The sequence below is a fragment of the Sinocyclocheilus anshuiensis genome, unplaced genomic scaffold (assembly GCF_001515605.1).
Source record: "Sinocyclocheilus anshuiensis isolate Anshui unplaced genomic scaffold, SAMN03320099.WGS_v1.1 scaffold1658, whole genome shotgun sequence".
Classification (NCBI taxonomy): domain Eukaryota; kingdom Metazoa; phylum Chordata; class Actinopteri; order Cypriniformes; family Cyprinidae; genus Sinocyclocheilus; species Sinocyclocheilus anshuiensis.
Genome location: NW_015547302.1, coordinates 578533 through 604631, shown reverse-complemented (window position 1 = coordinate 604631; position 26099 = coordinate 578533). Strand labels below are relative to the sequence as shown.

General features: G+C 37.0%; 1 protein-coding gene across 1 annotated transcript; it reads left to right on the top strand.

Annotated features, from left to right (window-relative positions):
• The first annotated feature begins 211 nt into the window (after nucleotides 1-211).
• On the top strand, nucleotides 212-24970 carry sgk1 (serum/glucocorticoid regulated kinase 1). The gene is given in 14 exon segments (XM_016503834.1): nucleotides 212-488; nucleotides 649-770; nucleotides 4019-4258; nucleotides 13506-13703; nucleotides 14572-14632; nucleotides 21185-21260; nucleotides 21670-21745; nucleotides 21854-22042; nucleotides 22185-22316; nucleotides 22743-22979; nucleotides 23089-23184; nucleotides 23324-23382; nucleotides 23427-23583; nucleotides 23773-24970. Coding segments are annotated over 13 exon segments (1767 nt in total). The 5' UTR covers nucleotides 212-488; nucleotides 649-692; the 3' UTR covers nucleotides 23941-24970.
• The last annotated feature ends 1129 nt before the right edge of the window (nucleotides 24971-26099 follow it).

Sequence of the window (26099 nt, the reverse complement as noted above, 5' to 3'; positions counted from 1 at the left end):
TAAACACACCCATCCAATCCATCAGCCTTCATTCATCCTTCGCCCATCCTTCCATTCACACAATCAAAGCAGCAGGGAGGGTGGGATGGAGAGAGAGACGCTGCGATAGAGAGAGCATCCGCTTCTGCAGAAAAAGCAGGGGGGAAGAGGCGGAGGAGGAGGAGAGAGAGAGTATTGTGCCATCGGAGAAGAACGAAGAGCTACAGAGAGAGAGAAAGAGGGCAGGGAGGAAGGTGCGCTTCTCTCCGATTGCAGCACTCTCTCTGTCACATTGATAAGGTGTCTGTTCGGCTCCATCTCATTCTGTCTGTCTGTCTCTCTCTCTCACACACACACACACACACACTCACACAGCGGTGGTGCTGCAAAAACATTCTGTGAAATCCAGCAGCATCATCGGGACAGACTCGCAGCATCAGCGCAGCACTGATATCATCGGTCAACAGTGACAATAATAACAACCTGGACCAGGGAAGACAACAACACAGGTATGACCACATGCACAGATGCCCATGTACACACACATACACACACACACACATATGTGCTCATCAGGCAACAGATATCACAGATTTTTGCTGTCGTAATTGCTTCAGGCAACACAGAAGACCTCACAATCGTGTTTTCACCTTTTTGTCCCTCTCTAAGGCATCACGCTGGGGTCCGCAGAGTGCGCGGGCCGGCCAGAGGCCATGAGGCTGGTCCATAATGCAGAGAAACAGTCTTTCTCCTTTAAGAAGTGCTCTGCCTTCCAGTTTGTCAAGAGGAAGGTGAGTGTGTGAAAATGTTTGGTGCTGTGTGCAGAACTTTTGTGGCTGGTGGAGACTTAAAACTGTTGTTTAGTTGGAGACGTGGCCTGGTGGTTAGTGCACATGCTCTGACATGTTGCATGGTGGTGCTTATGTGGACGAATTTAGTTTGAAGACTCCAGTCATTTCTTGAACCTGTCTTCTTTTTCTCTGCAAAAGCACAGAAATGTTTTAAAGTTTTAAAAGTAATTTTCTCTATGGAGGAAGTAAAGTATGTATATTTGCATGTTTATGGATAAAAAAATATATGCATGTATGTATGTGGTTATTTGCAATAACTGTATTTGTATTTATGATTTTTGGATGCAAAATTCAGTCAATAGTCAACAATTTCTTTCATGTTATGACTGATATTAAAATTATATAGCATTTTGGTAAATAAATATAAATATTGAAATAAAATAAATATTATTACATTTAAATAAATATTTTGTCTAAATAAATAATAAAATAGATTTTTAAAAAATATAAAATGTATATATTAAATATGCAAAAATATATATAAAACATTACAAATTACAATAAATAGTTTTAAATGCTACAAATTAATTTAGGCATCACAGCATTATAATGTGCACTATAAACCATGCATATTCATTTTGACATTTGCCAAATATTACATTTAACAGGGTTTAATTATTCAATTATTACTGCTTTTTTTAAATTAAATACAATTTTATTGTTATTTTATTCAAATGTTACTGCTTATAAAGATTAAGTAAGCATTAGATGACAACAAAGGTCATCTAAATGAACAAATAGAGGAAATGAGCATAAACAAATTGCACTCTCTCCCCCTTTTCCTCCCAGTTGAGACACCCCTGGGTACCGTTAAATATTGTGTATATACACAATGGGCTGTTTGTGTCATGATTGTGAGATTGATGGCCAGCTGTGAATATGCATGTAAGTTTGCAATGTCATTTGACATCAGTATTGAGATTATTTATGGGTTTCTTTTGTTTGCATTTTAACAAAAATGATTTGTGACTGTTGTAATGGCCAATCTAAACATGTTTTGAATTATTTATTTAAATATAATGTATTTGGTTTGGTTATAAGCGAGAAAGTGTGTGTGGTTTGGCATTGAGTCCAGACTCCTACATACACACACAGCAGATGGAGTGTCAGGGAGTGACTCAGTGAGATGGTTTTGTTGGATTATTATGAATTTATGTGTACACCGAGACTGAGAGAGAAAGAATCTTCTGGAGTGCCAAGGTTGATGTTTGTCTTTTGTAGGTCAGCTTGCAGTGTTGTCTCATACGTGTGTAGCATTAACACAACCGGAGTGTGCTGTGTGTTCTGACTCATGCGGGTTTGTTAACTTGCTCTGTGTCTTTGCACTGGGCAACACACACACACACACACACACTAACCCACACATATACTGATGTTTTTCTCTAGTGACTAAAGTTTGGTGGGTTGCTGAGTCATCAGTAGAGCCTGTGTTTGGAGTGGTTTATTGAGTTGCCGTTGCTTCGCCGTTTGATTCCTGTAAAGAATGATTCATGTGCTTATACACACACATACATACATACATATATACACACACACACACACACACACACACACACACACACACACATATACTGATGTTTTTCTCTAGTGACTAAAGTTTGGTGGGTTGCTGAGTCATCAGTAGAGCCTGTGTTTGGAGTGGTTTATTGAGTTGCCGTTGCTTCGCCGTTTGATTCCTGTAAAGAATGATTCATGTGCCTGACAATCCAGATTATAACAATAACACACTTACATAGCTACTGCACAGAACAGGCAGCATGTCAAATGAGATGAGATGAGACGAGGCAAGATTTATATATAAAATATTTAAATATCTTAATTTTGCACTTTCTTGTCAACTAAGATATTTTTGTTGACTAAAATTATTTGCCATTTTAGTAAAATTGTACTTCAAAGTAAAATTGACTAAATGTAATCAATACGACATGATAATTTATTGATTCAGTTTAATTAATAGATTTAATATAATTAATTTTATTATTCATTTTTCAATATTTAAAATATTATTATTATTATTATTATTATTATTTTAAGAAGAGAAGAGTAAGGTCTTGGAAGCTTAAAGCCAGTGCTAGTGTACTGCCACAGTGACAACATACAATGACCTGACTTTGAAAATCTGAGAGAGGAAGAGAGCAGTGAATTGTTGGGATTTGACTATACGGTGTAACTGTTTATGTATGTAGGACATTGAGAAGCATTGTTTTCATTAATTTCAGGATTTTTTTCCCCATTCTAAAAAAAGACAAAGGTTTGATCATATAGAGCTTTGAGATTGTTTTTTCATCTGGCAGTTTGGCAGCTGTATGAAATGAAGTGAGAAGTGGAAATCTCTCAGCTTGTGCTCGCCATGAGTTACAGGATTTCCTGGGGCCTAGAAAATTGCTTTTCACTCAAGGGATTGAAGTCATTAAATACATTGTAAACTACAAAGAAGACATACGACCCTGTGCCCTGCCTCTTTAAGTCAGTCACTCCAAAATTCATATCCACAGATTGCCTCAGACAAATCAAGATGTTTTCACATGACGAAATATTATAATTGTCTACTTAGATTCTTTGAGAAACATGGTATTTGACAACTGGGTTTCACAAGAGCCATTAGCTGCATAAAATACTCCATCCTACTTATGCATTGTCACATGTCTCATCTACAGTACCAGAAGAGATGTCAACGTCACAAAACTGTGCTCAAATTTATCAAGTGTCACGGTTGGTTTTGGTTTATGTTCATGTTTTCATGTCTTTTATTTGGTCTTTTTCATAGTTATGGTTCCTGTCATGTGTTTCCCTTGCCCTTATGTAATCCTGAAATATTTAAATTTCAAAGTCAGGTATCCTAAGAAGTTTTTAGAGAAATATCAGACACAAAGCTGATTCTTAAGTGAAACTTTCTGAGAATGCCATTAAATATCCTGAGCTATAAATGAGCAACATCTGGGATTTCATATCTATACCCAACATATTTATCCTAGATGTTGTCAATACAACCCATGGTTTGATAAGCATTTCATGGAAATTTATTGCAATCTTTATCACCACATGAGCAGTGGAATTTGTTTAGGTTCCTACTCCAGGTCAAGTTAACCACCAACTTACTGGTTACCAGCTCTTGAGCCTTGAATCACTATGCACCACCACCCATTATATAGTTTATAGATGTAAACTCTTTCATGTTTTGCCTTAAGGTGCGCAGGTGGATGAGGAATCCGAAGGTGAATGTGGAGAAGGTCCAGGCTAAGGGCTTCCTGTCTCCATGTCCGAAATGTCAGGAGGGCCAGGACCTGTGGTACACACATTTCCCAGCACCTTACGGCTGCTGCCACTACAGTCCTGGAGGATACTGCCTCCCTCACCCCCCCAGCCCTCTCTGTCAGCCCTGTGGCCCGTGCACACCCTGCCAGCCGGACAAGAACAAGACATGCAAGGTCGGGAAACTGTCTGTTTATTAACTTTTCGGTCATCTGTTAATTGTTTATTCATGCATTTATTCATCCTTCAGGAGTGATTCTTCTAAGAGTTCAATATTGAGTCTTGCATGACAGCCAGTAAAAAAAAATTTAATTGCAGTTTTTGTCAAGTACACAGTGTTGTATTTGGCTGCATTTAATTTGTTGTTTTATTGGAACTGAGAGCTTTCCGATTAAAAAAAAAAAAACTACGGAAATTTTAGACCAATTAAAACATTATTCTCAAGAAAACATTTATTTTAAACATTTTGATGAGAGAAAGAAAATAAAAAGAAACATTTTGGATATTCTTTAATAAATTGCCAATTTTACCTGGGTACATAAAATCCCTACTTGTACTTAAAGGTGACATATCATGAAAATCTGACTTTTCCAGGTTTTAAGTGCTATAATCAGGTCCCTGGTGCATCTACCAACCAAGAAAACGTGAAAAAGATTAACCCAATCACTTTGTTTAGGTAAGCCTTTTTCTGCAAGCGTCTGAGAAAACGAGCGCGTCTGATTTCGCTCCCTTGGTGACGTGGCAAAGGGATCTCATTATAATATTACCGCCCCTTAATCTGTAACTTCCACTCAAGGCACCGTCATTTTGATTTCGCAAGCGACAACGGTGTACCAGCTCTAATGCCATGGCGAAAGTTTGAGCAAAACATGCTACATGCTAGGGTTCAGATTGAAATAACCTCAGATAGCTTACTGCAGTTTACAGCAAACGTGAAGAAAATCACAATCATAAATAGTGTCTAGTAATGGCTATGCCATCCATACTTCAGGACCTACAAAAACACACTTAATGTCATTTTTTCCCCCATTTCGCTTGTTTATTCTGATCCCTTTCAGTGCAAGCTTTTAATCTTAGCGTGCCGTAGGGATGCATAAGAGGCTGAGCATGTTGTCTTTCCATTTAGCAATGCTAAACAGCTTCATTGGGTTGCACTAGGTTAGCTGAGTTGAGCGCTTTCTCACTTTCTCCCGCAGTTGCTCCCCTGACTGTTTGATTGGCTCTCAGAGACACAGATGACACCGAGCTCAGAGGGAGTTTGTATCTCAGTCATCCCTACAGACAGCATCTCTGCTCACTATATGCAGCCTCAGTTTATGTAACAGACAGGCAGTTTGACATTATATTGTATGTGTTGTTATTTAAGGAAGTTAAACTCTCAGAAATGTGCTGTGGTCAAGCTCTGGCACTTTTTTAACTGCAGAAGCATATCATTTGATTAATTACACAATGGCATGAAAATTAATAGGTTGGATGCTAACAGAATGGAAATTAAGAGCTAAAGTTAGGCATTGCTCAGTGAGGAACAATGTTAGCTTGCATAAGGTGTCAACTTGAAATTTTAGTCACACCAATTTCTGTGATTTTATCAAACATGATGGAATGTTTTACAGTGACACAAACCAACTGACATTGCAAACATCACAGAATTCATCCTATCCATTGCTAATACTTAACAGGAAGTATCTGGCTTTTGTTTGGACATTGCGAATGTCTAACAGAATGGAATGTGATGTGGGGACACAGCATAAATCTATAAATTGCATTCCAAATTGCCAATAAAAACAATATTCTCAAGAAAAAAAATGTGTGAAACATTTTGAACAAAGAAAGGAAAACTTAATAATAAATTGCCAGTTTTAATTTTACCTGGGCACATGACAAAATCTCTACTTGCACTGAAAATATTAGTGAAAATATTTAAAATGTAAAGTTCACTTAATCTGATATTGTGATCAACTAATTTAGGGGTTGCAAGGGGGTTTGAGAGTGTCTGTTGAAATTTTCAGAGAAAATAAAAGGATTTTATGAAACACAAGCAACAAATTAAAAAAATAAATAAATTTGAATTTAACTGAAAATGTTTCTGTAATGTATAAGTTACAGAACAAAAAATATAATATAAAAAGAATATTACACAAAAAATTACAAAGATTAAAAAAAAAAACAAATTTATTGAATATTTTCATGTTAAAATTTAATACAAAGTAAATATTGTCTAGATATATATTTTAAGAATTTGTTTTACTTTTATTTTTATAATATGACATTTACTATTTTTTCTCGCAGGGCATAAATGGGTCGATATTCATAAAAATATATAGCTTTATATTTTAGGAAAGGGGTCCCTTACATGTGGACCGTCATATTTGGGAGTCCTTGGATATAAAAAGTCTGAAAACCCCTGAATGAACTAATATGATTTCCATCTTTAAAATTTTAAGTTTAATATTTTATGCAACATATTAATCTAGCTGTCTTATATCTTGATTGGTCTTATTTGTTGTTTTATTTGCAGCACTATATAGATAGACAGACAGACAGACAGACAGACAGTGTCAATTACAGAACAATGACCAAACCTGTAGCCATCTGAGGTTGGTTGGATTTTGTGTTTGATTGATTTGATAACCTCTTTCCTACTTCTCTGCTTTGCCACAAGCACTTCTCAAATAGCCAGAGAACTAATGTCTGAGTTGCTTTATTCATAAATTATGTGTAGGAGCTACAATGGGCGGCTTGTATATCAAGGTTAGGTTGGGTTAAAAATATATGTGTCCTGACAGGGAGAATGGGAGGGGAGAAGAGGAAATATTATGGGAGAGAGAAAAGCGAGAGAGATGACACATCGTTTTGTGTCAAGTCGGTCTCGAGGCTGAAGTTATGTAACGTATATATGGGTGAGAATGACGGAATCGCAGGAGCCGCAGCCATCGTCATCGTTTTAATTATTATGATGCTTAAGCAACAGCTGAGGTTTGATTTTGTAGTTAAAGTCCTTCCAAACTCTCCCCCAGTAACCTGGGCTTGTGATGGATCTGTATTGTGTTTCATTTATTTCGTTTTATTGACTCTTTAGGAGGAACATGATTGTGTTTTACAGTAGATGTTGCCTGGAAGGATTTTTATTTCACGCCCAGTGAAAATATGGAGAGCAGTAGGGCTCCCTCTCGCTCTGCATGTGGGTTTGTGTGCTTGTTTGTGTTTGTGTGTGTTTGGAATTAATGTGGCAGAAAGATGCAAGGAGCGGGGGGTTGTGCCGATGACTCGTCACTCATGAGGTCTGCGGATCACACAAACGCACACACGCAGGGCCAGTTTTTATAGTGCCAGGTTTCGCTGGGTTGAAATGAGCATAAAGTTTGATTGACCACATTGCGCTGGCCTTCAGATGAAGGGGGCTGCTTCAGTACTGTGAGTCATGATGAGATCGTATGTGATTTGTTTGGAGAATCTGCTAAATAATTATTGTATGAAGCAGATTGTTCCCGTCATGTTGATTATATTAAGTTTCTGATTGGTTATGACTGATTAAGCTCTTCAGTGTAGTGTTTATTAACTTTTCGGTCATCTGTCAATTGTTTATTCATGCGTCTATTCATCCTCTAATATTTTAAGCATCTCAAGTCTTGCTTGACAGAAAACTTTTTAAAAATAAATTGAAAAGGGGGGGCCCATGGAAAAATTGAGAAAATAAAGGATTTTATAAAACAATTGAACAAAATAAGCAACAAATGAAAAAAAGTGAAAAGTCCTATACAGGCAAATTATAATTTAACTGAAAATGTTTCTGTAATATATAAGATATAAAACACAAGTATTTTATTTAATACAAAGATTATATACAAATTTGATATTTTCATATTAAAATACAAGTAGTGAAGCAGATTGTTCCCGTCATGATGATTATATTAACTCTCTAATTGCTTATAACTGATTAAACTCTTCAATGTAGAGGGTTTAAAGTGAATTCAGCTGACAAAATTAGACATTTTTAATATCTCATTTGTTTCTTTTAAACGGTAACATAATCAGAGACTTTTGTTTAAAGGAACAGTTCATCCAAAAATGTAAATTCTGGCATCTTTTACTCACCCTCCTCATGTCATTCCAAACCTCTATGACTTTCTTTCTTCTGCAGAATAAAGCATTTTTAAAAATGTTTCAACTGTTGTTTTGGACTCCACTGACTTTGTATTGTATGGACAAAAAACATTGGACCCCATTGACATTCATTGTATGGAGAAAAAAAAGAAAAAGACTTCTTTTGTGTTCTGCAAAACAAAGAAATCCATAGGGGGGAAATGACACATGTGATCCTGTTAATTTCTCCATTTTTTTTTCTGCAAGATTGTAATGGGATTAAATAAAACACAAATAGAAACTTGCTCAAGTCTCCTTTATAGATTTATCTCCTGAGAAAAAGACATGTGTCTCCTCTAAAGGTCAGATTTCATCTAACGTCAAAATTAACTCAAACATTTCTCATTTCGTTCTCCCAGAACCAAGTGATCTGACATATGCTAGTTTGCTAATTGTATTGCTTTATACTCTTCTGTTTCTATTTTACCTGAGGAGAAACATCTGAGACAACAATAATACTTAAACAAAGGTCTCCTGAGCCACGAAAGAGCAACTTCTGAGCTATAAAATGTTCTTCTGGGCAAACACAACCACAAAAACACACACTTCTGCCATCGTCTGTTCACAATCCAGAGTATGTATCATTAGTTCTCGTAAATTCAAAACTGTTTTGATCTCAGTGACTGGAATTCCAGAGCTTTGACTCGTCTTGTCAACAAACGGATCAAGCAACGTTTTCCTCGCCCTGCTGAGACGCTGCGGACTTTGTTACCGGTGTTATTTTAAAATTACTGAGATACTGTTGTAGTTTTTTAAATATAGTTTTATAATGTGATATAGTTTTTTAATTAGATTTTTATTTAAATATGTCAGTACAGTTTTTGTTAATTTTTATTTTAGTACGTCAAGTTAAACTAAATGAAAATGACAATGCAGCTTTGGCAACTAGCTGAAATGAGTTTTACACTTTTTATATTTTATTTTATTTCAGTTAACATTCATTTTAAGGAACACATTTTTTAATAGTTTTAGTTAACTATAATTAGTTATTATTATAATAACTCTGACTTTTATCAGTACTAAACAGCATTTGTGTTGTATAAGTCTTATAAGGCTTATACAATTATGGCTTCTGGACTGTCAGCCAATTAGCAAAGTACTATTTTTATCTGTTTGTTCACGCGTCTCATCTCTGGCACTATAACCCTGTGTCCCTTATGAATAGTTGGGGTTAATGCGGCTAATGGTTACTAGGTTTCAGGGGAAAACACACCACACAGAAGTGCTGTCACCAAAGCCCTTAAACATCAGCGTCAGTTCCAATCAGACCTCCTGCTCTGGTTCAGGTGATTCTTTATCTCTGTTTTGGGCCCCTTGTTTTTTTCCCCTTGGCACTTATGCTAACTCTCTGGTGCTGTGCCAGTCAAGGGTGGCTCCGAGCCAAATTCCCTCTCACCTTCCAAGCGTGGGCCAGCAGTGTCAGCTGGGTAGAAGTTCTTCTGAGGAAGTTCGTGACCTTCACCTACTTTATATATTTTCCACCATCGTGTTGAAGGAGCGATTATATTTAGAGAGGTTTGTACTGGTGTAGAAAAGGCCTGAATCATTCTGTAATCTTTACTGAATTGTTCCGCAATCCTCCTACAAAGAAGCACAGCAGGCTAATAGATTTTAGGAGGGAAGTAATGCTTATTCTGTGGGAATGGAATACTTTCCCGGTTCAAAGCGGGTTTAATTATGCTTACAGGATTTAGTGTGTAGGGCTTTACTTCGCTATACTTCAGGGACAAAAATGACCACAGTATTGAGCTAAATCTCAGTAAACCTGCCTTCGGGGACATCTGAGGATGGCAAAAATGATTCATAAATAAAGTGTTTTTATTTTTTATTTTAATGGCAGGGTTTGTCTGCATTCATTAAAATAGATTTACATGAAAACAACTTAGCTTTATGGTATGTCATCATTTAGATAGCTTGGGTTGGACAGACAAGACTCGCACGCTAAAGCGCTGATAAAACATTTTTAGCCTTTATAGAAACTGATAAATGGTAGTTGACACATGACATATTCATGATTTTTTTCAACTTTTTTCTTTTTTCAACATCATAATGATATGTTAATTTTTATATGAATAAGTGAACTTCTAAATCTATTGGTCACCATTTCTCTATTCCACAGTTTTTAATCACGTTTTGCCTCTGAAACTTCATTTGAAATGGGACAAATACATTTTTAAAAGTACATATCTTATCAGCATGAAAAACTGCAAACTAAAAATGTTCTGCAGAATAGATTTAGTTGGATTATACACTCAAATATTATGTATTTTAATATAATATATTGTATATATACCGCTCAAAGGTTTAGTGTCAGTACATTTTTTAAAGAAATTAATACGTTTGTTCACCAAGGATATTAAATTGATCAAAAGTGTCAGTAAAGACTCGTACATTGTTGCAAAAAAAAAATAAAAAAAAATAAAATTCAAATAAATGATGTCCTTCATTCTATTCATCAAACAATCCTGAAAAAAAATGGATCATAGTTTTCAAAAATATTAAGCAGAACAACTGTTTTCAACATTGTTAAAAATAAGAATCATATGTCACTGGCTGCTCAAAATTCAGTTTTGCCATCACAGGAATACATTTTAAAATATATTAAAAGACATTTAAAAATATGAGATAATTTAAATAAGTTGTTTTAAATTGTAATAATATTTCACAAATCACTTTTTACTGTAATTAAAATGTGTATGAGTTCAGAATAAATTTATTTTTATATAATAAAATAATAAAAGTATTTTATTAAAAATAATTAAAAGTATGAACGTAAACGATGAAAAAGTGAAAAGAGAATGAAAACAAAATTGTTTAAATCTGTTTTAAACAATACAGTCTGGTAATTGGCAAAGCAACTACATTTACTTTGGCTTTAATTGAACTAATTTTATGCTTAGTAAAGATAAACCTATTAAATATAATAATTATAATATTTAAATAATAATTTTGCCTGGAACATTATACACCACAGGACATATGTGCAGGATAACTGCCCAAAAGTATTTAATGTCAAGGAGGCAAAGGAAATGGGACTTTCAGTAGCGTTTGTTCCCAGCTGGGTTTGTGATGGGATGCAGAGGGAGGAAGCCTTTTGGGAATTCCACATAGACCGATCCCATACAAGAGTTTGGGGCTAATCTCCTCAAACAGAGTTATAGTGTGCGATTTAACCTCCCTGGCTACACACATAAACAGACACAAACACACCCCAGGGATTCAAAAATATAATGACTTTGTATTGACTAGAAAATCTCTGTCAGAGAGAGTTTCGATTACAGTAGCAGTGCAAAGCCTTGCATGAGAAAGCTCGCACACTGTTTGGAGGAGAGGGGAGGGAAGAGTTGCTGATTAACCGTTTTTTATCTTAACATTTTCCTGTAAGTGCACTTACATAATCGGCAGCTTTTGATGTTGAAATATTTGAGCCAGGCTGTGTGTGTGCACAAATAGGCCCTTAAGAAAGGCTAGTTACTGTTCCAAGATCACCCTTCCCTGGAATCTGTGCTTCATTCTTGGCATCAAAGTCTAAAGGGCAAAGTGTCAGTGTGTGTCCTTCTGATTATTGTGGATTATAGAATAAGCTTGAGTCGCTGCAGTGACGTCTTTCACTGACCCTTGAACTTTTATCAGCACAATTACAGCTGAACACACACACACACACACTTCATTTTCCCTTCCCTGGAATCTGTGCTTCATTCTTGGCATCAAAGTCTAAAGGGCAAAGTGTCAGTGTGTGTCCTTCTGATTATTGTGGATTATAGAATAAGCTTGAGTCGCTGCAGTGATGTCTTTCACTGACCCTTGAACTTTTATCAGCACAATTACAGCTGAACACACACACACACACTTCATTTTCAGCAGTGTCTTTGAGTCAAATTTAGATCTAGTTAAATGACCTTTAGAGGAAAATTTGCTAAACAGACACTTTTGAATAAGTATTTTTTAATCCCAAAATAGGTGTTTTATCCAGTGAATTGGGTGCTAAACCATCGCAGTTAGCCCATGCAAATGCACAGCTCTATTAGCTATTAGCGTAATATATTCTTAGAGAATTTCACCCCTAAAACTTTGATCTCTGAGATGATTTATGTCTCGATTTAGTTGATTATTTATTTAATGAGAAAAGCACATGACAAGAGTTACAGCACTGATGACAAAATGCTTATATTTATACTTTACTGTGTCACCTATTGTGTTGTTTTTGCACATCATGCTTACTCATGGGGTATTGTGACTTAGTGGTTAAAGTCTGAGCTGGTAACTAAACTTTTCTTTTTGACCCCTGCAGTAGTGAATCCATGAACTATTATCATTATGACCTTGAACAAGACTTGAGATTGTTTCAGGGAGATTCCTGTGCTAAATGTACTGGGTCACTTTTTTTTGGTAAAATCATCAGCTACATCAGGGGGTTAACAGAAAATTTTCTGTAAGAAAAAAAATTGTATAATGTAAATGTATAAAATTATATATATATAATAAAATAAAAGGAAAATAATAAATAATAATAAATGCTCACCAAGGCTACACTTTTTTGATCAAAAATACAGTAAAACAATAATATTGTGAAATATTATTACAAATTAAAACAACAGTTTTCTATTTTAATATGATGTAATGTAATTTATTTCTGTGATGCAAAACATTTCAGCATCATTACTCCAGTATTCAGTGGCACATGATCCTTCAGAAATCATTCTAATATGCTGATTTGCTGCTCAGGACACATTTCTTATTATCATCAATGGTGAAAACAGTTTGAGTGCTCAAACAGTGGAGTGGAGTGCTCCTCAATATCTTTGTGAGGAAACCAATGATGATGATTCACGTTGAAGTTGAAGTTCACAAGGTTCAAATGAATAGCATTTTTTTTGCAATAGAAATTTATGTAACAACGTAAAAGTTTCTGTCACTTTTCTGACACTGTCACTTTTGATCAATTTAATGCATATTTTCCGAATAAAAAGTATACATTTTCTTAAATATTTAAAAAAAAATCTTACTGAGCCCAAACTTTTGAACGGTAATATATGAGCATTAATTTTGGCTTTAGTACAATATCAATGTAAAGCAAATGATATGTAAACAAATATTGTTGTCTTTATAGTTTCACGCTATTTTTCTCACAGTATACACAGGTCTTAAATATAGGATTTAAGAAGAGGATTCCTTGCAAGGGGATATATTTTCATTATATTTGAGGGTCCTTGGCATCGAAAAAGTTTACTACTAGGCCATGTCAGTACAATAGCTTACCTCATTTGTTTTTTTCAACAGGTGAGGAAATGGAAGATGCTCAGTCGCCATCACAACGATAGTAAGGTGAAGGAGGCCGAATCAGAGGGGCATGTGATCTGCCCCTGGACGATGTCACCCCTGCTGGGAAGCCCCGTACTGCTGGAATGTTGCATCTGCAATGGCCCCTTCATCACTTACGGGCACGAGGAGGCATGGCAACCACGTCAGCGCACACAGGTCAGCACACAAACAAATGTCTCATGCAAAAATGTATGAGTATCATTGCGTTAGATAACAAAATATATCATACAATTTAGAGAAATACAGCACAAAGCACACAAAGCAAAATATTTCATAAAAACACTAAACTCTAAATCATTAAAATCTTAAAATAATATATATATTTGGATGCTTTCTGGTTGTCGAACATGGTGAAACACGCATTGAAATTGTTGAAATTTGTACTAATTTTCCATTCTTCTTCATTCTTTTTGGTCTGAACTTAATTTTAGCCACTTAGCTGTTTACACAAGATAAAAGAGCAGTGAGACACATGGGCTGGGAAAGCTTAGCGTAGGTGCACGTGCAAAGATGTTAATACTATCGCGCACATATTTCAGCATTCTGTTAGCCGGCTCTCCAGGGAGCTTATTAAAGAAGTGGATTTGGGTAATTGCTCTTTCTGTCGTTCTCTCTCTCTTCCAAGCTCTCTCTCATTCTCTCTCACTCACTTCATACAGAAAGCTTGCTGCTTGGGTGTTAAACTGTAAGCCAGATGTCACACAATTTCATTTTTTGCGAGCTGTAGATTAAGACCGATGTGACAGTCCATCTGAAAGTCATAATTTCACTGTGATGAGTGTGCATGCATGATAAAACTGTTTGAAAGTCTTCCACTGACTCATGTGACTGTAAATCTAAAGCCCATTATTAATAAAGCAAAGTCCTAATTCTAATATTCAGTGTCACTTCCAAGGACCAAGGCCTCATTCTGTTATTAAACTTGTGTATAGGTCAAAAGAGACATGCAGTACTAAGACAACAAGAGTGTTTTCATTGAAGACATATTGCACTGACCTACATTACTTCTTTTTTTTTTTCCCAGGCAATGGACCTCTACTATCATGGAGACCCTGAGTCTGATTATTGTTGTCCATCTGACACCAGTAAGTTCTGTCTTTTTTCTCCACCAGTCTTTTCTTTCATTTATTGCCTTATTTCCATACTCTCTCTCCCTCTCTTTAGTATGTCTTTTCTCATTCACTTACCTTTATAGCTCTTTCAGGATCTCTTTGGTGCGATTGGTCATTGTACTTCCTTCTCTTCTTTTTTGAGTTGTTTTGTTTCTTCTCCCTTGCTGGTATAAGCAAAACCCATTATTACCTTGATCCATGTAGGCTTAGAGTTGAACTTTAATAACTATTTTTATGCAGGTGCTCAAAACAGCACTTCTGTGAATAAAACACTCCTACACTATTCAATTACAAACACCCAATGCCACTCGATAATGGTTGAAACGCACCACGCACATTTGTCAAGTGCTTGTTAACATGCATTGTATTTGCTACACTGTTCCTGACAGTGTTAACGAATTATCAAGCGTAGCGTTAGTTCTGGCAGGTCACGTTAGTCAAGCTCGCATCAGCTGACCTTCAGCTGATCCCCATCTACCTATATATGGGAATACGACACCTATCTAAGCATTCATATATAAGGTCCCTCAGTATTATCAGCAGTTTTCGCATTGCTCAATAGCTAATTACCCTTCTCCATCCCCAACTCCTCCTCTGTCAGTTGGGATTCAGCCTTCTGATTCTCCTTGAATCAGACTAATTCTAAAATGTGTACATAAAATGATTGAACTTTAACAATATCCCATACCGCCAATCCAAACTGTATGCTAATTGTCAATCATCTTTGACGATAGTGGTCCTGACAGAAATGATTTTTTTTTTCTTTAGGAACTTTTCTTTTCCGAAGGATGATTTTAAAGGATAGAATACACTTTCTTTTTAGGCATAATATCTCTATTTTGGGCTTTTTGTACATTTTTATGACAAAGTTTTAATGTTGCACAAACCATTTTAGAGAACAGATACACTACCAATGAAAAGTTTAGGGTAAGTACTTTTTTTATATAAGCAAGGGTGCATTAAATTGATTGCCCTGTGACTGGAAGTAGTTGATCTCTCCTTCTAAGGTGGGGAAACTGTCTTCGTTGAAGTAGGGAGACTCTTTTAGAGGGATGTAAGTTGCACACAGTGTATCTTACAGATGTATCTCTCTCTCTCGCGCGCGCGCGCACGATGCGCAAAACTCCGCATTTGAACAGTCAATAGCAAATACTTAAACTAGTAACAAAATTTTCCATTGAGATCCTCGGTGTGTGGAGGACATCTAATACTCAGATGAATATTGCTGACTTGTGAGAAAAATCTCAAGTGTAATCAGGTTAAATAAACTCCAGGAAACACAAGGAGAAAGCCCTTTCTTTTGCTTTCTGTCTCTCCCCATTCATTAGCTTGTCTCTGGTGTGCGTGACCCAGGAAGAAAATGGCGGAAGATCACGTAGCTTGGAAAACTTCCTGCACAAGGAAAAAAAAAAGTATGGAATATGTTTGTGTCTGTACCACCCATCCAACCCACCCCTCTTGCCGCAACAGAGGAGTGGAGAGAGGCGGAAGAGAAAGAAACTGGAGAGAGATTGCTAATGACCTCTGCATTCTTTCTTTGCGTGCACATTTTGGCAGCATTATGCAAATATTTCCACATAGTGAGGTAGATATGTGGGGGCGTGTTAGAACAAGCCGTTTTAGGGGGGCGTGGCAGAGTCTTAACTTTGATAAAGAATATCTCTTTGGTTTTGAGACTTTAGTCTTTGCAGCTTCAGGGATCTTATCTATTCACGAACAGCTTGTAACACTCCAAAGAGAAAGGAAAACTTGAAATCGCATCATATGACCCCTTTAAAAGTATTAGTACAGACGTTTATAATGCTACAAATGATTTCTATTTCAAATAAATGCTGTTGTTTTGAACTTTCTATTTATCAAGAATCCATCACAGGAATAAATTAAGTTTTAAAATATATTCAAATAGAAAACAGTTATTTTAAATTGTAATAATATTTCACAATATTGCTGTTTTTACTGTATTTTCTATTAATTATTGTAGCCTTGGTGAACATAAAAAAATTAAAAAAAAAAACATTAAAAGATCTTACTGACCCCAAACTTTTTTGGTTATGATGTAGATGAGAAGTGACAAGGGAGGCGTTTTTTATTTTTCATGATTTCAAGTAGACCAAACAACCCATAATTAATGACTCACTAATAAATGGTCTGTTATTGACGCTGTGGATAGAAGATTTGGAAAAATTCCCTCAGAATGACATGGCTGTATTTCATCAGTCATTTAAAGGTTAGGGTGATAAGATTATTTGAAAAGGGGCAAATGGAAAGCTGTTGGAAGTCTGTGGAAAGCTGATTTTTCCTGTTTGTCCTGTCATAACTTAACACTGAACCCAGGACAGGTACAGAGAGGACAGTGTCTTGAGGAGTCAGAGTGTCTTGGGACTGGTCTGCTGGATAAAATGTGCTTTCCCATTTAACGAAACATGCCAAAATATGGAGCACTCTGGAGATGAGGGAATTTGCAATCACTAACATTTAGCTGTCTCGTTATTGAATAATGCAGTACAGTCCCTATGAAGGCACAAGAATCTGTAACTACAGTAGCTACATCTTTAATATATTTGTTTGTGTTCATATTACATTACTCATAGTTTAAATTTGTCTAAATTATCTCATAAGCTTGAGAATTTCTCTTGATGGAGTCACAGGTGTGTTTGTGTATGCACATATTTGTATGCATTCATGTGAATGTGTGTGTCTGAAGGAAATTGCATAATGCTCTTGAAACCAGTGTATGATCCAAGATCACATTAGTATGCATAATGTTTAGGTCCTGTATTGAGTGCTTAGCTGCATTTAAATAAGAATTTACGTAATCCCCATCTTCCAACATAAATAAACAAAGTGTTTGGACACTTAGGGCTGAAGCTCTGTTGATCTCTGTGTGCTGTCTCTGTCTCTCTATCCTCTCCCAGACCTCTGTTCACTTCCTATTTACACAAAGAATGAGAGACTGAAAAGAAGGGAATCTGAATGAGATGAGCACAAGGAGACAGAAGGGGAAGAGAATCAAAATTGGGTGTATTGAACTGAGAACTGAAAGTTAAAATGTTTCAAAACATTTCGTAAACTGTTGCGAAAAATAGAGAACCGAAAAGAGTGTAATGTATGACAGTGATGACATACAAAAACTCACAGGAAAGTTGTTAGAATTATATACATAATCATTTAAACAATTCCCATAATAATTTCCAACTATTAGCCTAGGTTCCAATATGACTTACCTCATACTGTGTGACAACTTGCCCGAGTCTTAAGATTGTGTGTTTGAGTATTTTGTGTGTGATCATTTTCATGCTTTGCCAAACTGTAATTCACGTTTATTTGTATATTGCTTTTCACGATACAAATCGTTGCAGAACAGCTTCACAGAAAATTAAGAGTTGCTTATCAGTGGTGACTGTCAAGGTGATGTACATGGCAGAAATGTACAATAAAAATAATGCAGTTAGTTAATGACATGTATTAAAACAAACGGCGAACTGTTAACAGCAATGGTTATATGTTGCAATCAAACTTATAGCAAAATTTGGTAGATTTGTATGTTGATTCAGGGTTGTCGTCATCTGAGGGATTGACATCATCCCTTCTCAGGTGTTCAGTCATCTCAGAGCTTTGTAAGGGTTGCATCCAGACTGAAGCTTGTGTAATTTCTAGTTACCTCAGGATGCCCATCCGTGGCAGACACAGAGAAGCAAATAGAGAAAAATCGTAGCTGCTGATCAAACCAAGCAAAGAATGATAATGTGCATTTGATCAGATATAATTAGTGTTGGAGAGGTGTGGATAATTATGGGAGGTGTTGGCTTTATCTAAATTCTCTTAATCAGTACAGAGAGAATACAAAACTTTTTTTGCAGCACTCCATATCAGCCCTTGGTCCCTTCATTGGTCTCAGTTGAGTTGCACTCGCCAATGATACCTAAAAACTGTCCAGGTAGATAACTGACTGCGTTTTGACCGACAGCCTCTATGTTCATTTAGCTTTAGCTTCTCATGAAAACAGTGCAGCACATTGTTGGAGGGCTGGAGAGACTCCGCCCCGCAGAGATCCGGTGTCAGATCAGCCCTGATGGAATGCGGCGGATTGAGAAAATTCTTTCACCTCCAAACTTCCTCATCAAGCGTGTCAGCGGCACATTACTCTCTTTCCTGACCCTATGAAAGACAAAACTTCACCGCTGACATGTAAGTTGAATCTCGCAGAATTTACCACGGAAAGCTCGTATTTATGGAACTGTTTTTATTTAAATGACTGGAGGTGGCCGCTTATAATTAGGGTGTACTGGAGACTAGGTGCAGGAGCAGCGACCCGGTTTTAACACCTTACTCATATCTAGATTGATTTAGTCTGATAAGGCACTTGGCTCTGCCTTTGCGAAACATTAGAGACGCTACTGTCTCGGCTTTCATAAGAGACTTGTCAGGATTTACAGCACAATGAGAAATTCAGCGGAACTGAAAGGTTTGTACTTTTTCAAGAATACGATAATCATAATAAACAAGTGATATGTATAAAATACACAACAAACCTATGTATAGTTTATATAGCGGTTTATTCAAACATCTTGAAGGTGTGTTCAAACGTTTTCTACGTTAAAATGGTTAACAGGGTTACACTATTAATTACGTTGCAACATGTAAGCAGAACCAAAAGATTACGGGCATGTTGTTTATTGTAGCCTTAATGCTGTATTACATTTTAGTGCTTTAAATGCACTGTATCATGAACAATGTGAAACAGTGTCTACATAAGATGTATGCATGATATCTTTATTCAGTGTTGTTCGGTTACTAGTACTACCGGTAATTTGGTCTACTAATACTAGCGTGAGAAAAGCTGGTGACTCGAATGTATTCGGTTGTAAAGTTTAGGACAGTGCTGGGTTCAGTGTCGCGATCTACTGTAGCTACAATATGCTTTGTTGCAAAATTAGATACAGTATAATTATGTTAAACTAAGTGGTTAAAGTCGAAATGGTTTTTGTCACAGCTCAACCATTTATGAGTTTAAATCGTTTTGAGGCTTAGGTTCTGAACATTTATTATAACTTGAGCTGTATGAGTGACTTTAAATGACGTTAATTAATTGTCTGCTGTGGTATAGCGTTGCATAACTGTGGCAAACTAGGGCATTTCATGATCTTATGTACATTTCCTGATACGGGCTCTAAATGACAGAAGGAAAGAATGCAGAAGAATGCATTCTAGAATTTTCCTAGAAGTAATTAATTCCGGGAAATCCAACTAACGTACTTTCCGCGAATCGGTTCTTTCGAACAGTTCGTTTCGAACACCCGCTCAAAAACAGATTCGGCTTATTTTACGTCATGATATTATTACGCCCTGACATCGCGATGTGGAATGTCATTTGTAGCCACATATTTAACATCTTATTACATTTTAATTGTACATTTTAATTGTTTCATGTATATTCAATTGTAATTTCGTGTGCCCCAGTTACTTTTCGGCCCAAACACTCTTACTATCACTCATCGGTTCCGTTCGATTCAGACTTATGACAGAGATCGTTATTCCTTCAGTGTCGTGAGTGGACTCGATTAACGGCTCTGGCGGTCTAGTTCGGACTGGTTTGTGACCGAGTTCAATCGATTCATTGAATGATCCGATACAAAAGGGGGGGGGGGGGTTGAGTGAAAGAGTCATTGACTCATTGACTGTTGTGCACTTGTGGAATGGCAGTGGTTGTTTTTGGACGTCTTTTGACTTCCAAGTATGAAAGGTATGATGAATCAACCGAATCTTTTCTGCTTTATCTTTACACTTAGGTTATAATGAATACATTGTTTACTCTAGCAATAAAATAGCAATGAGAATGTGTAGCAAGACTGGGACTGTTTGTATTATGACTGTATTAGAAGGCAGGCAGGTTTGTTTATTAAAGATGGATACAGTGACTCGATTTTTCAAGTTTTCACGTTCCTCTCAACAGAACATGTAGTCCTGCTCAGCTTGTTAGATGCGGGAAGATCTTGTTTTCAACTGTATGTAACATAACATCAGATTTTGGGGCGTGACGTGCTTGTGTACCCTTCACTCACAGCTGGCCCCTCATAGACGTCACAGCTGACTCCGCTAGAACCTGCGGTACATACGCCAGGCCACGCCTCCGCAAACAGTCTCTTGCGTCAGGCCACGCCTCCTCTCTAAGAACGCACTCCAAGCCACGCCTCTTTGCGGAACGCGATCTCTAGCCTCCTCCCCCTGCCTTTTAAATAGTTGGAACAGTAGTGTAGGAGTTCAGAAGCGCTTTGTGTCGTTTTGGTTACGGGCCCGGAGTGGAAAACTACAGCAATGACAATCCAAACGGAGACGGGCGTCCCAGCTCCAGACTTGACCTACTCTAAAACAAGAGGACTAGTAGCTAATCTCAGTGGTAGGCTTTGTTTTTCAGATGAATGGAATCTCCTGAGCCAACTTTAGCACAGAATGGAAAGAATATTAAGTGATCTAGCTTTTTAATGGACTCTCTCTCTCTCTCTTTGCTTTTTCTTTTATGTGCAGCTTTTATGAAACAGAGAAGGATGGGACTGAATGACTTTATCCAGAAGCTTTCCACAAACGCTTATGCATGCAAGCAGTAAGTCTAATTTATGTAAATCTGTTTAAGATGTGCATGTTTACAAATTTATTTCAAATATGTATTCATTTACAAAGAAAATTTATATATTTACAAACTTGTTTTAAAATATAAATGTTCCTTTATAAAAAAAATAAAAAAAAGTATAGAAGTTGTTTTTTCTACTTTTTTTCACATTTTATTATTGACAAAATAATTATTTTAATAATATAAAATTATAACTATATTATATATATATATATATATATATATATATATTAATTGAATTTAAATGATTTTTAATATACTAAAAATTATTTAAAAATAATATTTTTTAGTGTATTCAGACATATCTCCTTATTTGTTTGCTAAGTTGTCCTTGTTGAAACCATGCATCTGATCATCAGTCTCTGATCTTTTCTTCCTGCAGTCCTGAGGTCCAGTCCATCTTGAACTTGACACCTCCACAAGATGCAGAGCTGATGAACAGCAACCCTTCCCCACCGGTAATTCTGCGTTTATTTATGTCATGAAAGCATATGTGTGTGTATGCATCATGCATCTTTCTACAAAACAATATATGATTCATATTTGTCTAATCATCTCCTCTTCAGCCAAGTCCTTCTCAGCAAATAAACCTCGGCCCTTCTTCCAACCCCAGCGCCAAACCATCAGACTTCGACTTCCTCAAGGTCATCGGAAAAGGCAGCTTTGGAAAGGTTCTTCTGGCCCACCACCGAAGCGATGAGAAGTTCTATGCAGTCAAGGTGCTGCAAAAGAAAGCCATCCTGAAGAAGAAAGAGGTATGGAATCATACAAAGCCTCTCTAATTCACTTCTAGTGACAGTTGCTTTAGGCTTTGGAGAATGCATGCGTTTTATAACAGCATAGTAGTCCTAGATGGTTGGTTGACCTCTTATCATGATCTCTAACCTCTGACCTCAGGAGAAACACATCATGTCTGAGCGCAACGTGTTACTGAAGAATGTCAAGCATCCTTTCTTGGTGGGCCTGCATTACTCCTTTCAGACTACTGATAAACTCTACTTTGTACTGGACTACATCAATGGCGGAGAGGTACGTTATTTCATTTGCATTTTTTTTTTTAACGTTACACACAGTAGGGAGTAAAACAATATTTACAAGAGAGGGCGACAAAAAATTAAATAGTCAAAGATGTTGAAGGAGACAGTGAGGTATATGCAGACAGAAAAAGGACATGCTTTCATGAGAAGCAAAGAGGAGCAGCTGGGCTCTGAATAGGAAACTCTCCTCAGGAAATGGCTGTTAGGGGAAAGTGTGTGAGGTAGGGGAGCCAGATTTAGCAGCTATGGTGGTTTAGACTAACTCAACAGACGTCTCTGAGGGGCAGCGGAGGGGGTACGTTCTCATTTCCTGCCATTGTTCGGGATTGTGAAGTCTAGAAAGCCTGCTTAAGTATGCCATTCAGGATATGGAATGCACGGCCTAATCTGTCTCCTCTTTCTCTTTGTCTTTCTATAGCTGTTCTATCATTTGCAGCGGGAGCGATGCTTTCTGGAGCCACGTGCGCGGTTCTATGCAGCCGAGATCGCGAGCGCCTTGGGGTACCTGCATTCGCTGAACATCGTGTACCGAGACTTGAAGCCCGAGAACATTCTCTTGGATTCTCAAGGACACATCATCCTGACCGACTTCGGCCTGTGCAAAGAAAACATAGAACCCAATGGAATGACATCAACGTTCTGTGGAACACCAGAGGTAAATAACATTCACTTTTATTGTTAAACAGCGGTTGCTTTCAAACAATGCAATTGCATTTGCAGTTAGTAAGCCTACCCATCTTGATGTTTCTCCTTTTGTCTTGCAGTATTTGGCACCGGAAGTGTTACACAAACAGCCGTATGACCGGACAGTGGACTGGTGGTGTTTGGGTGCAGTGCTGTATGAAATGTTATATGGCCTGGTGAGTTATTCCAGTAAAATAAATAGATTTTGTGCCTTTAATTGAATGTATTTTAACTAATTAGCTTAATTGAATTGGAATTGACTTGAGTACTTGGCTTTGTACTTGATTGCTGATTGTTTTTCTGGTTTCTCCACAGCCTCCGTTCTACAGCCGTAACACAGCGGAAATGTACGATAACATTCTGAACAAGCCACTGCTATATATATATATATATATATATCGTTTTTACTATATATTAGCCATATCATATTAAATAGCAGTTTTGTTGCTGTTATGTCTAATGTATCTTCTATTTCACTTTTGTAGACTGAGATCAAGAACCACATGTTCTTCTCTCCCATAAACTGGGATGATCTAAATGCCAAGAAGCTCACACCGCCCTTCAACCCCAACGTGGTATGTTCCACTGCTCTTCTGCGTTGACTTTGGGTTATTACAACATAGCACTGGATGTTAGAGATAAAAAGGACCTAGTCATTCTGGCATGATTTGTGTCAAGAGAATGCAGAGAATCATGCTATGCAAATATTGCAGCTTCTTATCGGTTGATTTCAGTCGTGTAATTTTGACGTGTTTTTGTTTCAGACGGGGCCTAATGACTTGCGGCACTTCGACCCAGAGTTCACCGACGAGCCAGTGCCGAATTCAATCGGCTGCTCCCCGGACAGCGCTTTAGTCACAGCCAGCATCACCGAGGCGGCAGAGGCTTTCCTTGGTTTCTCTTACGCCCCTGCTATGGATTCCTACCTGTAGCCCATCGATGCAGGAACGCCATCCCATAGACTCTTACCTGTAGCTCATTACCATGGAAACCTGTCCCATGGAATCACACCTGTAGTGCATCACTATGAGAAAAGAAACCCTGTCTCATTTCCCTGCCTCCATATAGGGGGCATTTGCACATGGCATACGGCAGCTCAAAAGGCCTTTGTTTAAAGGCCTGAGTTTTACAAATTAAAAAAAGACTTGTCCTCTTCATCGACTGCATCCAAATGCACGATTTCTCCTCCGCTTTCACCCCGGGTTGTGTCAGACAGACAGATGGGGAAAAAAAGAGAGAGAGAAGATTGATGCTGATGGACGATTGTTATGTACTTTTCTTTTCTTGAGATTTATTTCCAGTTTATTCACTTTTATAGGATTGTTGATGCTAGACTTCATTGTTTTGGATGGATTGGATGTGTGCGTGTGTGTATGTGCCTTCGTTTTAACACCCCTTCACACATGTTTGTTTAATCTAAATCATGTGATCTGGCACGTCAGTCCGTGTCTGATATAAGTCAACATGACGCTAAAACCACTAAAATATATCAGCATCTGATGTTTATGTGATCTTTCAGTTACACATTTGGGATTAAGTTGCACATTTATCTTCCTAATTTAAAGGGCACTTCCTTTTTTTGTGTTTTTCTTGTTCTTTTGACTCAAGTGGAAGGTGCTAGAGGGATGTGCTGCTAATGTGTGTAGATACGCACTTGGACCAAGGAATCAGACGTCTCTGTTTTACCTTAGTCTTCCAGCCTCCTAGGATGTACAGTAATCGTACAGCTCAGAAATGGGCTAGTTTGTCTGAACATCACATTCCATGAAATAAGACTGTATGGTTATTTAAGTTTGTTTGTATATTTTAAGGTCTATGTATTAGTTTTAATGTGTATATGGAACAAAAACCTAAGGTATGCTTACATGTAACTATAAATGTACTGTAAAGTTGTAAAATGTTTTAATTAAACAATGTGACCTTGTTTTGTTCGCAATAAAACTTTATGGTTATTTTTCCCCAAAACAATATTTGCATTTTTTTTTTTTTTCTGTAGATGAAACTAAAACATTGGGTCATATAATTTAACAAACATCATTTAACAAACAGATTTAGCAAACATCACACACCATGAACGTCATCGGTTTCTTCAGCTGGTCAAAGGTTGCTTTTAGTACATTGTTGTGCATCATTTTACTTTCCCAACCCAGTGCTCACGCCATCCCTGCACATTGAACCCCATCTTTAACCAACCATAATTTTCATTTCTCCCGCAGCTGTCAATGTTTGTATGTATTAACTGCAGCTCCTGGAACTGCTTTTCTGAGACCTGGCATAATGGTCTGCACTTGAGGCCTTAAACTAGGTCATGCATGAGTGAAATGACTGGTAATTTGTTCAAAGCAAATCTGAGCATTGCTTTTAAAAGATTTCATAGACGTGCTATGCAGGATACATAGGAAATTACTAACTGTAAAGATGCTTTGGCTCTCAACAGGTCAACGTGGCTATGTGACATAAAAGGTTACTAAATATAAAACATAAACATATTTCAATTGTGAGATTATATGCATTGCAATAAAAAAAATAAGTGCTAATAGATAGATAAATAGAGTGAGTTACAATCTTAGATCTCTTATCCACTAGCGCCGCCACAATGTGGCTTTTGAAACGATTGAACACTTTTTTTTTTAACATAAACATCTGATCTGAAGCCAAACCTGCAATAAAATGTGTTGCTATAATACATACATGCAAATATGTAATTCTAAGTTATTATGAACCAAAGTATGTATAAACATTTAATTTCTGTTCACTTTGTTTGGTGTGACAAAATAATTCCTCTTTCTTTCTTTTAGTTTGTGAAGATTTTAACCTGCACGTAAATCGGTTAAAAAAAAAAAAGTCACAGTCTTTGTGTGGAACTTTTCACTCTTTCATGTAATTACATTTATCTGGCCAGTAGATGGCACTATATTACAACAGAAGATGTTCTGGAAATAACACGGTGAGCTTTTTTTTCACAAATTAAAAAAAAAAATCCACCGGAACATGCCTGGGTGATGCTATTATTCACAAAACATTTCATGCGATTTCATTAGCACTGCAAAAACAATACTGTATGTCTGTCTATACGTATGGAAAGGCTGCT